This window comes from Monodelphis domestica, chromosome 5 (genome assembly GCF_027887165.1).
Source record: "Monodelphis domestica isolate mMonDom1 chromosome 5, mMonDom1.pri, whole genome shotgun sequence".
NCBI classification, from domain to species: Eukaryota; Metazoa; Chordata; class Mammalia; order Didelphimorphia; family Didelphidae; genus Monodelphis; species Monodelphis domestica.
The window spans coordinates 164,712,186-164,728,141 of record NC_077231.1 but is presented as its reverse complement, the minus strand read 5'-3'; the positions used below and the strand labels follow the sequence as shown (position 1 = coordinate 164,728,141).

The window sequence follows — 15,956 nt, the reverse complement described above, 5'->3', positions numbered from 1 at the left end:
TCACTCTAGTCCAAATCCTGACAAGTTTATTTGGATTATTGTAAGAATCTTTAGTCTTCCCCTCCTTCAATCCATTTTATGTACTGCTTAACACACTCTCATTATGTCACACCTTTGCTCAAAAATATCTCAGGTCAAAGGCAGCTAGGTGGCTTGGGAGATTAAAAACCAGACCTAGAGACAGGAGGTCCCAGGTTCAAATGTGACCTCACACACTTCCTATAGTGTAGTCCTGGGCAAGCCATGGTTCTGCCTTGGGACCAATATAAAGTATTGCTTCTAAGGCAGAAGGTAAGGGTTATTAAAAAAATCTCAGGGTTTTCTTTTGTTTGGGGGGATTAAGATAAAACACTGCAGTTTAAAAAGTTCAACTTTGCAAATAACCACAGAATTGCAAATTAAAAAGGCTGCAATACCATTTTATATACTTCAAACTGTTGAAAAATAATTGGCAACGGATGCTGGCTAGATCATGGAGGAACATGTTGACACATTCATTTATTGCTGATGAACTTGAAAATTTGTAGTATTTTTTTCTGGAGCATTTTGGAAGTACACAGTAAAAGTTGTAAAGATAATGAATTATTTGATACAAGAATTATTTTCTTGGGAATATTTGGTGAAAGTGTAATTAAAATTTTTAAAAAAGGGCTATCTGTTCAAGGATTTTTCATAGCTATATTGTATGTAATTGTAAATAACTGCAAACGTTGGTCAGAAGTAAGGGAATGGTCAAATACTTCATGGTTTAATCATGTAAAGGAACACCACAATGTAATTAATCATAATACAAAGAAATGAGGAAAGATTTTTATGAAATAACGTAAAGCAAAAACACCAAAAAAAGAATCAGAGTGTATAAATGGAGATTTTGAGCCTTTGGACTTCATCCTCCAGAAGTCCCTTAATATTTCCCAAAATTCCCTTTTCCTGTGTCCCCACATTTTGTGTGATTGTATGGAAGTGACTGTAACTCCTCCCTCTTCCTCTCTTGGACCTGTGACCAGGCTGAAGTCAGGCAGTTCTTTTGTTTTAGTTATTATTAATAAAAATTTTATAAAATATAATGTTTAGTTATTGATTATTAATTTTAAAACTCACGAGAGCCAACAATGAAGTATATCCCTTTAACTATATGAAAGGGGGGAAAGAGTGAGAATGAATGGATAAATAAGTACTTTGATGAGAATTAGGAATGATTGAAAGATTATTGTTATAGTCTATTTGTTAAAATTCATTAAAAAATTGTCACTGTGCTGTTAAATGATTTTAATAAAGTATTAAATAAGATCTAATGCCTTATTCTCATATTAAAAATCTTTCATAAAGTTATAAATCTATAAATTTAAAATTTATTAAAATGTTTATATTTTATTTTATATAGAAATGCTCATGTTCATTAATACTTATCAAGTTCATAGTAACAAAAGAGAAAATAAAAAAAAGATGATACTAGAGGAGTCACTCAATAAATATTTGCTGAATGCAATTGAACGTGACAGTGGTAAGTCAAATCTCAAGAGGATTAAGGGGATCTTGAGACTCTAAATTCTATCCCTTTCCCATTTGGCAACGCATACAATCCTGCTCAGAAAGAGATAGTTTTAGTCTACTCCTGGTTTCCATTAGAAGGTATCCAGGGATACTGTGCCACTAATAGCATCTTTTGCAGCACAACACTCAGCCTGGAATCTCAAAGCAGAGCTTCCAGTATTCTCAACAGAGATCATTTTTTACACATAACCAAAACTTGGAAGAACTGGAATACAAACATATGTAACTTCCACATAAGTAGCTGCCAACACTCCACTTCTAAAAGATGAAGACAAATCACAAGAAAATATGCTGCTACGTGGGATAGATTACTGAGCAAAAGAGAAAATACAACATTTTGGGCAGTGTCCTAGATTTAGTGTATCCTCTTATTCCTTGGTCGCTGTCATGACAGTGTTTTACAATGAGCTGGAATGTTCAGAATGATGACCTGGAGGCACTGCAACATTTTCAGTCAAATAATAAAAATACGTAGAGCTGGATTTATTGTTTTTCAGTCATGTTCAACTCTTTGTGATTCCATTTAGGATTTCTTGGCAAAGATCTGGAAGTGGTTTGCTATTTCCTTCTCCAACTCATTTTACAGATGGGAAATGAGGCAAACAGGGGTAAATGGCTATAAATATCTGAGGTTGAATTTCAACTCAGGTGCTCCTGACACCAGGTCCAGTGCTCTGTCTGCTGTGTCATCTATATGCCCATATCTGCCTCAAATGCACAGGTCAGATTATACTATTCATCTGTTCAGAATCGGGGAACGAGTCCTATTGTTTACTGAAGAAAATGCAAATTTCTTATCATGGCACTAAAGACTGTCCACAATCTGATGCTACAACCTTTATCTTTTCTCTTTTACTTTATTTTTTTTAAACCCTTACCTTCCATCTTGGAATCAATACCAGAGTGGTTAGGGCTAGGCAACGAGGGTCAAGTGACTTGCCCACGGTCACACAGCTGGGAAGTGTCTGAGGTCAGATTTGAACCAGTCTCTAATGCCTGGCTCTCAATCAATCCACTGAGCTACCCAGCTGCTCCTTTCTCTTTTACTTTAAACTAATCCCTCCCAGGTACTTTACAGCCCAATTAAATGGGACTGTGTATATGTCTGGTGTTTTCCTGCCTCCATACTTTGGATCCTACATTTTGAATGTCTTCCTCTTCATCTTTCCCAGTTCAAGTTGTACCTAAATCCTTCAAGACTTCATTGAAATATGACTTTCTCCATGAAGCCTTCCAGGATTACTGAGGTTAAAAATGGTCTATCTTCCTGCCTCTGTCTCTCTCTTAGATTTTATATATAACTTTATACTTTTTATACATTTTTATCATAACATATTTTGTATTATAGTTATTTGTGTATATATCTACCTACATTTACAAAGACTAGGAATTACACCTTACTTATTTTTGTACCATTCCTACTCAGCCTTGCTATTCAAGATCAAAGTGGATTAGAATAACTAAAAAAATTATTGTAAATCACTGGAAAAATATTAAGTGCCACAAAATTCTACGATACTAGCATCACCATGAATCAAGAACCTCAATTCCCTTAATTTATTTTGCCCTGGTCACTGTGCTATAATATAGCCAAGGAGACTATTGCATGAATAGAGAACTGAGAAGAAAGTCTAGGCACAATAATTAAGCATTGTTAAATTTATTTTAATTTCTAAATAGTTTCTGAAACTACTTAATAAACATGTAACAAGAAAAACAACCCCCCATTATAATACAGGTGTACTTTTGCTAAAAGAAAATTTAAAATAAAAAAGTTTAAATATATAAAGCAAATACAAGATTTTTTAAAAATTGTAAAGATATATCATATTAACAAAAGAATCCCTTAGGAATATTATAAAGAGTGAGATCCAGATCTTACTAATATGAAAGGATGATTTGATTATATAGCATTAAATTAAGAGGAAAAAAACCTGAAGATTAACCTAATTTCTTATACTTTTTTAATACTGATATATCTAATGTCTGTCTACCGAGTTCTAATTCTATCCTCCCCTCCAATGGCTCATCTGAGTATGCAGGTCACCTGGAAAAACTTTGCCAACCAAGCAAAAGCTCTGCCAGACTTCCCATACTTCAAGAACAAGTCCAAGGTGAGATGGTATCTCAGATTAACCATGTATAGAGGGGCTCATCATGAGACTGAATCAGAGCAAGAATTTTTTGAGTATTTCTTAGGGAACATCTACGAAGGCAGAAAGGGGTTCTTATCTATATTAGTGGAGGGAATATAGGTAAGATAATGGATTTAGAGCTCAAAAGAATCTTTTGGCTGAGTTCAATTCAATTTTACAAATGCAGAAACTGAGGCACATCAAACTGATTTTCCAAAGGCAACATAGTCACTCTGAGGAAGGGTTTGAACTCAAATTCTCTTGAATCCAAATCCAGGATTCCAATCCAGTGTTTCAATGTTTTGCAACACATTGCAAAATTTATAGATCCTTGAAGTATTATGTTTAGAATTCTAGCTTTGCCAGATTGGCTAAAACGACAGCAAAGGAAAGTAATAAATGTTGGAGGGGATGTGGCAAAATTGGGCCATTAATGCTGGTGGAGTTGTGAATTGGTCCAACCATTCAGGAGGGCAATTTGGAACTATGCCCAAAGGGTGATAAAAGACTGTCTACCTTTTGATCCAGCCATAGCACTGCTAGGTTTGTACCCTAAAGAGATAGTAAGGAAAAAGACTTGTACAAGAATATTCATAGCTGCACTGTTTGTGGTGGCAAAAAATTGGATAATGGGGGGATGCCCATTGATTGGAGAATGGCTGAACAAACTGTGATATCTGTTGGTGATGGAATACTATTGTGCTCAAAGGAATGATGAACTGGGGTACAGTTGGATAGCTCAGTGGATTAAGAGCCAGATCTAGAGATGGGAGGTCTTAGGTTCAAATCTGGCCTCAGACACTTCCCAGCTGTGTGACCCTGGGCAAGTCATTTAACCCCCATTGCCGCCCTTACCACTCTTCTGCCTTGGTATTGACTCCAAGATGGAAAGTAAGGGTTTAAAAAAAAAGGCACAATGAACTGGAGAAATTCCATGTGAACTGGAATGACCTCTAGGAATTGATGCAGAGCGAAAGGAGCAGAACCAGGAGACCATTGTACACAAGACTGATACACTGTGGTACAATTGAATGTTATGGACTTCTTTACTAGCAACAATGCAATGATCCAAAACAATTCTGAGGGACTTATGAAAAAGAACACTATCCACATCCAGAGAAAGAACTGTGGAATCAGAAACACAGAAGGAAAACAACTGCCTGATCACATGGGTTGATGGGGATATGATTGGGGATGTAGACTCTAAATGATCACCCTGATGTAAAGATTAATAATATGGAAATAAGTCTTGATCAAATGACACATGTAAAACCCAGTAGAGTTGCTCGTTGGCTATGGGAGGGGGGGGTGGGATGAAGAGGGGGAAAGAACATGAATCATATAGCCATGGAAAAATATTCTAAATTAATTAAATAAAATTTTTCAAATAAAAAAATTAAAAAAAAAAAAGAATTTTAGCTTGGCCACTTAACTATTTGGCTGATGTTGAGCAAGCCATCTCCCTTGTCTGGGTCTCAGTTCTCCTAACTTTAAAATGGGAGGGGGAGAGCTGAGGATCATGGACCTAGAAGTTGTCAGAGATCTCAGAAGCTACTGAGCCTGATGGGTAGATGGAGGCACACAGAGATTATGACTTACCTAAGGTTATATAGCTAGTGTTTGAGGTGAGATTCTATCTCACATTTCCCTGACTCCAAGTCTACTGCTCTATATCTACTTTATCACCCTGCCTCTAGGAGGTAGATTTTTTGATTTCTAAGGTCTTTTTCAGCTGTGATTCTGGTTAGCCTGATCTGAAACAAGATAAATAAGGTTGATGAGAGAAAAGAACTGAACGATCTCCTGTTCTTACCATTAGATGAAGGGATTGACTCAGCATATGTTATTTTCCATATTATTGCTATTTTTTAAAAAACCTTTACCCCTGGCCACTTGATTTTATCATAAGATGTTCATGTGTTGACTGAATTGTGAGCAGACTCTACTACGCTGAAAACATTGAAACTCTGCTTTGGCATGTAATTTAGGGACCACTCAAAGGGTTGTTTTCTTAGAAAACTCAACGTACTTTAAAAAAATATTTGCAAATACTAGATTAATTAAACCTCAGTGTATCTCCATAATTGGGCACAGGAATACTGTTATGGACAGAGAAAAACCAAGATATATAAAAGTGCTGTAGTGGATGATCTAGGATCTCTCCATTTTGGCAGCAATGGCTGTTAGATGGGGATGGATGAGTTAGGAAATGGCTTGGTAAACTCTAGCCCTGACCATGCCAGGACCATTAGTGCCAGGTAGATATAAGGGAATGCAAACAAACACAATTAAAATGGTCAAAGCTTTGGAGAACCAGTTGGAGTCAGACCAATGAGTAAGTTCCCGGTACCCTCTTCATTTTGGCTTCTTAATCTAGTACAGGATTCTCTGGCCTCTGATCAATGCCAATTGGTTTTCTAACTAATCTCAGCCAATTGGATTTTGGTGCTCCACAGATACCCTGATACCAACCACCCTGGATTTTGAGTTTACATATTCTCCAACTCTAGCTCCTATTATTTGTTCGGAACCTGGTAAGTACTTAATAAATGTTTATTGATTAATTGATTGTAAACTTAAGACATCAATTTGGTTCCAGGCTGGAACTGGCACTTTCCCTGCCCAGGAATTTGCTTCATCATTGATCTAGGCCTCAGGTGGGACAGTGCAGTGGAGAGAGCCTGCTTCTTAAAGTCCACTTATAACAAAACTAATATTACTGAAAGTGGTGAGTTTGAAATTATTTCTGTGTTCGAGATATGGCATTTCCTTGTTCCTATGGGATACTTCTTTGAAGAAACAGTAATTCACAATTCCAAAGGCAAAGACTCCTGGGGTAGTTAATGAGCCCACAAAGATTTCCCCAATTCATTTAATAATCTCAGTGACTCAAAATAGGGTCCCCCCTTCTCCTCCCATTAATTTCCCACATACACTTTATGACTCTCCCAGGACTAGCTAAAATAAAGTCACATGGTAGAACGAGAATTTTTTTATTTTTTGAGAAAGAGAAATAGAATTTTTGCTCTACTTTAAGCTGAGGTCTTTCTATTAGATTTCCCCAATGAATATTGTACAACTATGTCTTAATAAAATCTGATTTTTCTTTTCCACTGGAGTACTTGCTCTTAATAAATGGCTCAACTTTCTTTTTTATTTCATAGATGGCTTTCTTCTGCACTATAACATATTTTGGGGAGACAAGCACTTTACAAAGACATGAGAAAATGAGAAAATGACAATTCCAATTTTCAGAAACATTGGCAGGAAATGATTGGGACAGGATATATTTGGCATTACCACTTGGTCTGGCAAAGAAGCATTTAGCAGCATGGATTGGCTAAATAATTCACTCTCCTAGACACTAATCCTATTTTTGTGTGTGAATATTACATTCATGTCTATAACCAGGTGGGGCTTCAGTAATGGCAAAAAGCTTTTCAGAGAAGAGACAGAGAAATTGCCTTAAAAAAGAACTTTGTAGAAGATAAAAGATGGAAACAATCTACTTTGGAGAGTCTATGGGAATAGAAGTATAATAACATATATACTAGAAGTGCAGCTAGAAGTTGCTCCAGTCATTCTAGAAAACAATTTATAATAATGCTAGAAAGTGGTGAAATTGTTCATAATCTTTAACCCAGAGATATCACTAGTTGGGCGTGGATCCCACATAAACCATACTTTTTTTGTGGTAATACAAAGTTGGAAGCAAACTAGGTACCTAAAGATTGGGGATATGGTCCTGAGCTATAAGATACTGAAAACATGAAGAATTTGGGGAGATCAGTCTTGATTCTGGAAGAATGAAATATGCCTCCTTTCTCTTGATAGAAAGGTGAAAGACTATAAATGGAGAATGGGACATGCTTCGTCAGACATTGCAAAAGCATCAGTGTGTTTTGTTAATCTTTACAATATGTCTTTGTTCCCTTTATCAAAGCAGACCTGCCATTGTTTGGAAACCTAAAGTCTTAGAGAATCACCAATCTTCCTGAAGGAAGTTTCACCACCGGGAATTCTCTATACCAGTTACAGGTCTGATAAAAGCAAGCCACACTTTTTTTGTTACAATGGAGTGGCCTTTCCATGGATGGGCTAGTGTTAGGAGTGATTAAGGAGGTCCGTATTAGGATAGGAAACAATAAGGAATGATGGATGAGTATATTCGACACAGAAAGAGGAGTCAGTCTGATTCACATCTACAGAAGAACACAAAGTTGTGGAGATGCAGGAATGCTGGTTTCCATTTTAAGCCAATCACTGACAAACCATCCCGATCCCAATATCTCTCCAGCTCTGTTACCTCTCTCAAGACAGCTGCGTGACTGCAGATGTAACAGTAAATGGTGAGCTGGTCTAAGAAATATATTAATGGGATGAAAAGTTCATTGAATCTTATCTGCAAGGCAGTCACCTAATAACCTTCCTTCTTCATCAATAAGGCACATCTCTCCAAATAAAACACAGCTGAATGGGATGCCAAGAAAACAGTGAATACTTTTTGAGTTTGAGGCACATGCTTTGGCATGTTTTGAGGCATTTGTGGCAAGTAGTTGATGGAGACATCTCCAAAGAGCATCTGTTACTTTTAGTAAGAGGGGTGGAAAGTAAGACTCAGGACTGGATAACCTGCATAATGCATGCTGGACATAAAGCCAGGCTTTGGGGCAAGATTTCTAGGGTCATCGTCCCTTCCTCCTCCATTCTATTGGCCAAGGGAAAACCGTTCCAAAGACTGTGCTGAGTAAATGTCTGCCCTTTGAGAGCATCCCATCCAGGGCCCAGAGGGATTAAGCAAAGTTACTAAATTGAGGCAATATGGCCAGATTTTTTTTCTAAAGTTCAGGTACCATATCTCCTTTTTTTTTCTTTTTTCTCCCTCAAGGGAATTATGCTAAAACAACACTTTAGTCACACTAGCACATCAAACAGGGTTTTCTCTCTCTATTTTCTTATAACACACATTCATAAAGCCTAATCTTTGCTCTTAAATACTGATAGCCAGTCATTCTACTATCAATTAGAAGAAAAAAAAACGACTGAGAGAATCATTAAAAACAGTTAAAGCACATATGAAAATAAAGCTTATTAGAAAAGGATAATATTCATGCAGATTTTACAAACCGTGTCTTTAGGGTGGCCCAATAAGTAGAAATATGGGGACCCATGCTTGTCACTTTTCATGCACATGGAGAGACTGGAAGGTACCATTCCTAAAGGAAGGGGAGGAACAGCCTAGGACCAATCATTAGAATTAACAGAACCAGTGACAAAAAGATATATTATTACTGTTAGAACAAAGATTTCTTAGTATGTTTAGAATAGTTGAATAAAAAATACTTGGTAGCAAGAATAAAGTCTTTAAGCAAAGCTAATTCTGACAGGCATGCGGCAAGTTAAAGTAGTAAAAGACTGAACTACCTGTATATAGAGAAGCAGATTTTATCACAATACTGAGGACATCTTAAAAGTGCTTTTAAGGAACAGCAAATATTCATATAATTTTAAAAATGTAAGCCCATCATAGAGCTCACTCACATGGAACAAACAGTGCTTTCACAGGGCATCAACTCTGTCATTTGGATGGTAAATCACAGTAATAATTTCAAAATTCATACATTGGAGAGGCACCACATATGTCTTTTATCATAATCTCTTATTTTTGATATTTTCCTTCTTTTATCCTGCCCTGATGCCAATTTGCTTATTTATAATTCAAAATTCACTCTGGCCTCAGTTGTTGAAATTTCTTTTGATTAAAAAACAAACAAAAATAATGCAGCAACAAGTTTCCTTGAGACTTCAAGATATGAACTCACACATTTAAGTCTTTGATTCCAAATTCTTGATGGCTACTTTGATTAATGTGAAGAATATGGGTTTTGGGTCTTTAAATATCTATTTGGAAAGTTGCTTGGAGTTCCTCTGTCAATAACTTTCTGATTAGAGGCTATTGAGTGATGGTGTAGATAGAGGATTGGACTTGAAATAAAAAAGACACAGGTTCATGTTTTGTCTCTGATTCAGACAAGCTGTATCACCATGGGCTAGATGCCAAGCTTCTCAGGCCTCCCAGTAACTTGGCTATAAGTTATTGATGAGGTTAGAGATGCATTGGTGGAAAGTTCTCACCCCCAGAAAATCCCTTAATGCATTTAGTTCCCTGATAACAATAAAAACAAAACAAAACAAAACAAAACCCTGATCTTTGATTATCTTCATAGTAGGATGAAAAGGAGAAATCTGGCTGGTTAATGTCATTTATAGAGTCAGCTCAGAAAATATATTTTGAGGTCTGAATCAACTGCTTTGCAAATCGACTATGATAATTAACTTTAAAATTGTCTCTCTTCCCTTTTGCTTTGTGCCCTGCATATTTTTTTTATACTAGACTTTAGAGGCTGTTAGCTCTCATAATAAATTAGGTTTTTATCTATACACTCTTTTCAAGGAGTTTACCTATTAAACTGCTGTTATATCAGGTAAGGCAAGACATACAACAAATTCTTTTTGAAAATTTGTTTTAAGTTATTTTGACTTAAAAAGATTAAATCCCCATTATTAGGTCTATATCCCAAAGAAATTAAAAAAAGAGGACCTACATGTACAAAAATATTTATAGCAGCTCTTCTTGTGATTATAAAGAATTGAAAATTATGGAGATATTCATCATCTGGGGAATGGCTGAACAAGCTGTGCCATATGATTGTGATGGAAGTCTTGTGCTATGAGAAATGGCTAGCAGTTTGCTTTCAGAACAATCTGGAAAGACCTACATGAATTGATGCAAAGTGAAGTGAGCAGAACCAGTAACATCAAAGTTGTATGATGATCCACTGTAAATGACTTAGCTATTCTTAGCAATGCAAAGATCCATGATAATTCCATAAGGCTTAGGATAAAAATGCTATCCACTTCTAGAGAAAGAACTGATAGCATCTGAATGCATATCAAAGAATACTGGTTTTTACTTTTTTCATATTTTAAGTTAGTGTTTTTTATAACATGACTAATATGGAATTATATTTTGAATGATTGTACATGTATAACCTATATTAAATTGCTTGCCATTTTAGGGAGGGAGTGGAAAGAGAGGAAGTGAGGGAATTTGGAACTCAAAATTAAAAAAAAGTAATGTTAAAATTATTTTTACATGTAATTGGAAAAATAAAGTATTTTAAAAGATTAAATTTCTAATATGAAAATTTTTCTTGTTTATACTACATTTATGGGCATATTCCCAAGGATAAGTATAGCTATAATATGTTCAGGTATTTCATAATGTGAAACCTGAATTTTTTTTCCCCCTATATAAAATGGGTATAAATATGTTGATTTAACTAAAAACATATAAGAAGGTACATCTGTTATTGTTTGAGCTGGCACTCAACATGGATTTTTGATTGAATCTAATGACCAGTCAGCTTTATTGTTTTTCATGGTGTACAATAAATGTTTGTTAAACTGAACTGAAAGAACATCTTTGTGGTACAGAAAATATGTTTAACCATAAATGTCATAGCCTCAAATTAAATTTCAGGATTTATTAATTAAGTAGTCTGCTTCTTCTATTCAGAATGCAAGTAATTGTGTGCAAAGGTGTTTGAGTAAAGGTGGTTGCCCTATTTTAAATGTCACCCAGAGAAACAACTCATTTAGTTTTTACAAGCTCTTCACTATACTTGAAAGACATGTGTCCTGGGAAGGCCAAGGTATAGGAAGCCATATTAAAAAGCAAAGATTATTTATGAAAGATATAACAAGGAAACATGGGCACTAAGAAATTTTTTCAAATGTAGGTATCAAGTACAAAAGACAAGAAACAGTTCCTAAAACTTTTGGTTTAATGAAATGTTTTTAAAAATGAGAATTAGTCTATCCTAAAACCCAGAATGTTTCACATTCAAGCTTGAAACTGCTATCATAGTCACTGAGATCTTGTAGCTAAATAAAGAATTAAAACCTGATAAATATATTAAGGTTGGCTCAAGAATGGCCTTTCCTGATCCCTTCAGGTACATTAGTCTGCCTTCTAAAATTATCTTGGATTTATTTTGTTATGTATTCTGCATATATTGACATGTATTTGTTATTCTGTTATTTCATTCTAATTTGACTCTTTGTGACCCCCATTTGAGGTTTTCATGGCAAAGATAGTGAAATAGTTTGCCATTTCCTTCTCCAGCTCATTTTACAAATGAGGAAACTGAGGCAAACAAGGTTAAGTGACTTGGTAGGGTGAAAAAGCTGGTAAGTGTCTGAGGCCAGATTTGAACTCAAGAAGAGGAGTCTTCTTGATTCCAGACCTAGAGCTCTATCCACTGTGACACCTATCTGCTCATTAACATGTAGAAAAGTTGTCAATTCCTTAAAAGATGGATCTATTTCATTTTTTTTCTTTCCATTTCCTTTTCCTGGTATAGAACCTGGCTCTCAGAGGATGCTTATTTAAGCTTATTGATGACTTACAAATGCTTTAGTTGTGGGAAGAGGAATCATAACTTGGCAGAGGTAAACAAAGGATAAGTGCTGTTGTGGCTGATGTAGATGCATAATAAACAAAGAAATAAGTTCCAGATGCTTCACTAGGTATTTTTGATCTTGCCTTCATTTCATTTGAGGGACAAGCAAAGCAGATAGGAATAGGATAGAAATCTTTGTCCCAATCTGTCCACAAGTCCCATGTTTTGTTTTGTTTGTTTGTTTTTTGGCAGTCATGATAATAGGATTTGGGGGACATGAACTAATTGGGTTCAATAGTAATTTAAAAATCCAAAGTTGGATATCTGTTGACTTCTGGAAAAAAAACGGCAGTTATAAGAACACACTTATATCTTATTACAAGGACTTTTTTGGCTTTTATTGACTGTCTGGCCAGGTATTGTGACACATATAACCTTAACAGTTATTTACTAAAGAAATGTTTGCCTGCATTTGTCAGGGAGAGGCTTCCTAACCACTGCATTTAAATGGATGGGACCTGACTGCTAAGCAGGGAGTTCTGAAGTGAAGCTTAGCAGATAATAGTTGAGGGTCGTGTGGAAAACATGAATCCTATATAGAATATCAGAGTTAATGGAACATTAAATAGGGATGGCATGGCATCCCAAAGTGGGTCAAAAAATGATTCTCATCAGAGAGCAGTCTGTGGATATTGGCAGAGAGCAATAGTAATTAATTGCATTAGAGACACAAGTTGCCCTGCTCTATGTGAGCACTCTTGCTATGTCTAGTTCTTCTAGGTCTGTGCCATTTATCTGTGTTACTTGGATTTATGCCCTTTCATGGATATTCTCCATCTAAACATGCTTCCTACAGGGATGTATTACATGGTCATATATGTATTTAAGTTCATTGGTAATGTCAATTGGTAGAAGTATGAACACACGGGATCATCTTTTCTTGTCACTCTATTTGCTATGTTTGATCAATTGGCTTTTATTTTGAACCAGTGTATCCTCTGCATGACTTGAGTGGGTGCTGACATAACAAAATGCTTCAAGCTAGAGATGGCTTTTCTGTGGGCCACTGTTTAGGGGTGTTTCAGGTGCTTCACACTAAGTTCTATTGATTAGATAAAGTCACAGCTTTTCTCCCTTTCACATTTCTTTGTGGTTCTCATGTACATAGCTTTTGATTTGATTGGGGTCAAATTCAAACTAATCTTTGAATCCCTTATAATCACCAAGATTCACCATAAATGTTTGTTAAATATTTAACTGCATGGTATTTGGTTTAGAGTTGATAAAAACATGTCAGTAGGAAGCTGATTGGAGCTCAACAAAATCAAGCTCTAAACAATAGGATTAAAATACCCATGATAATTTGGGTTTTTGGGGAGGAAGCCGGACTCATAGCCTTAAGAAAGGGCAGCTGGGAAAAGCTAAGAGGAAAATGGCTATTTTTTTCCTTCATAAATTTCAAGCTTTCAAACATTCTAGAAATAACAGTTTCTAGATTAATAGAGGAGTCAAGTTGAAATATGAGAGGGCCACACTCTTAAAATGGTAGAGGATTAAATAAAAAAAAAGAAGAAGAAAAAGTGAAATCCCTAAAGAGGGAGAGTGATTTTAGAATAGAGAATCAGAAAATTCACTTGGTCATCTCTGGAGCCTTCATTTGATCTTGCCCATCACCAATATCCTTGTCTGACTTCTATAATGGATGCTTTCCTTCCTCCCCAGGAGTGCTTCATGAAATCTAATTCTCACTTTTCTTATATCTCCTTGTTTCCCCAACACTTTTGCAAAATGTGTCTAAAACATAGGCTCCCCCTTTCTTTGCCTTCTTTCTTCCTCCATTGTTCACATGATCAGATCTCATTTGTTTGCTTCTGGCCAAGTGTGGAGGACCGTTTGATTAGTTGCTTAACAAGGGAAAAATAAACAAATCTATTAAGTGGAATTCCACTTTGGACTGAAGTCATATTTTGTTACATGGAGTGTGGGAGTCAAGAAAGCTCTTCTTCTACCTCATGTTGTATCTCAAATCAATTTTTTCTATACTCTGGCATAATGGTTGTGCTTCTACTTCCCATATTTATTTGAGGCTTTTAGTTGCCTTTGCCACTTTTGTGTTTCCTTCATATAGCAATGACCTTATGAGCATCAAAAGCTTCTAGACGGGCTGCAAGTTTTGGGGAGAAGCAACAGGGGCTGTTGGAGATTGTAAGTCCAGCAGTAATGGGAGCAGATTTGTGGCAAGGAAAGAGTGTGCCATTAGAGAGAAAGAAAGGCCAATGGAAAGAACATCCTTTTTGGTGTTTGACTGGCTTGTGCTCAGCTGAGGCCAAAAGTGAAATGGCTAAATAACAGGCTTACAAAGAAACTATGAGTGTTCCCAAGAGGCCTGAATTGTACTGGCGATAGGTTACTGGGTTCTCTTTTGATCATTCTATGATTCTTTACTGCTTGCCATCCTGCTTCTTTCTGTGTGGGAATAAATTGCCTTTCCATATAATTTGTGTAATGAGTATTGTTTTTACTTTGCCATTTTGTGCACGAGTTTGGGGGAACCATTAGACAAGAGTGAAAGGTGAATTTGTTCCTTGGGAATTCAAACTGAATTTAGAATGAAGCATTCCCCAAGTTTCCTGAGAAGTCAGACAATGGCATATGAAGCAATTCCGAGGCAAATTAAACTGAGAGGAAAGGTAAAGAATAGGGATTGGCTCAAGTCACACATCCATGTGGCTCAGGCTCAGAGGTGCCCAATGTATTTTATATGCATTGCTTTTCTTTGAATGAGGGAGTTGGTGCTAATTTTTTAGGATTCACCACCATGGCTATCAGGAAATTGGCTTTGATCAGAACTTCAAAACTGACAGGAATAATTGTGTGTGGAGGTGGATATCTATAGTCTTAGCTAATGGAGAGACTGAGGCTGGTCTAGGAGCTGCAGTGGATGAGGCTAATCCTAAATTTATAAACCCAGCATTATAATGGTTGCTCTGAGAGTAGTGAGGCCACCGTATTGCTTGGGAAGAGGAAAGTCAGTTTCAGTGTAGGATTAGGAAAAAGCTCCTGTGTCAGAGTGAGATTAGATTGGAAGAAGGTTCTGAACTTCCAGCAATGGAGAGGTCAGGAAAAGCAGAAAAAAAAGCATTGAAAGTACTAGCTGTAAGTGCAGTTCTCATAAGGCATGCAAAAACTCCTGGTGACTTGAATCTCTATCCCCTTTCTCCACATAATCCCTTAAATTATTGGAAGGGAATGATGTCCAATACCTTTTCATGAGGCTGAACTTGGTACAGTTTGGGAAATGTACCATTTAATATCAACATTTCCACTAATTAATTAAGTATTAATATGAAATAGGAACTGAAGGAAGCTAACAACAGTGTCTCATTTAGTTTGTGTATGCATCCAAAGCACTTAGGAGATTCTGCAGTGTTCTGGGTTTGGATGAAATCTTTGAATACTGTAGTAAAGTTCCAGAACTTTGGTTTTTATTTAGGCTGATTCTCAGAAAACAGGACAGGTAGCCTTTCTAGCACTGTAGAACTTTCCAGGGCTTGTTGCTCCACTGACATTTCATTCAGGAACCCAGAGTCAGCTCCATGTCTTAATGAGCCATTGTAATAGAATCAGATGGGGTAATATCCGTAAGAATTTGGTCCAAGTATTCAGATACACACACACACACACACACACACACACACACACACAGAATGGATGAAGAATGCACATATAACATAACTAATAGAGCTGGCCCATAAGTAAAATTATGTTGGACATACATTGATTGGATGGACAGTTCTGCCCA

General features: G+C 36.4%; 1 protein-coding gene across 21 annotated transcripts in view; it reads right to left on the bottom strand.

Annotated features, from left to right (window-relative positions):
* MAGI2 (membrane associated guanylate kinase, WW and PDZ domain containing 2) overlaps positions 1 to 15,956 on the bottom strand; it is a 1,718,964-nt gene that overhangs the window by 53,534 nt on the left and 1,649,474 nt on the right. For 8 of the 21 annotated variants that reach the window (XM_007504040.3, XM_056800855.1, XM_056800854.1 and 5 more), the window contains one exon: positions 8,817 to 8,905. The exons of 12 other annotated variants lie outside the window; for them this stretch is intronic. In XM_007504040.3, coding sequence (XP_007504102.1) covers positions 8,817 to 8,905 — 89 coding nt within the window. Of the gene's footprint in view, positions 1 to 8,816; positions 8,928 to 15,956 lie in introns of all 21 variants that reach the window. One more of the 21 variants, XM_007504043.3, reaches the window with a different exon arrangement.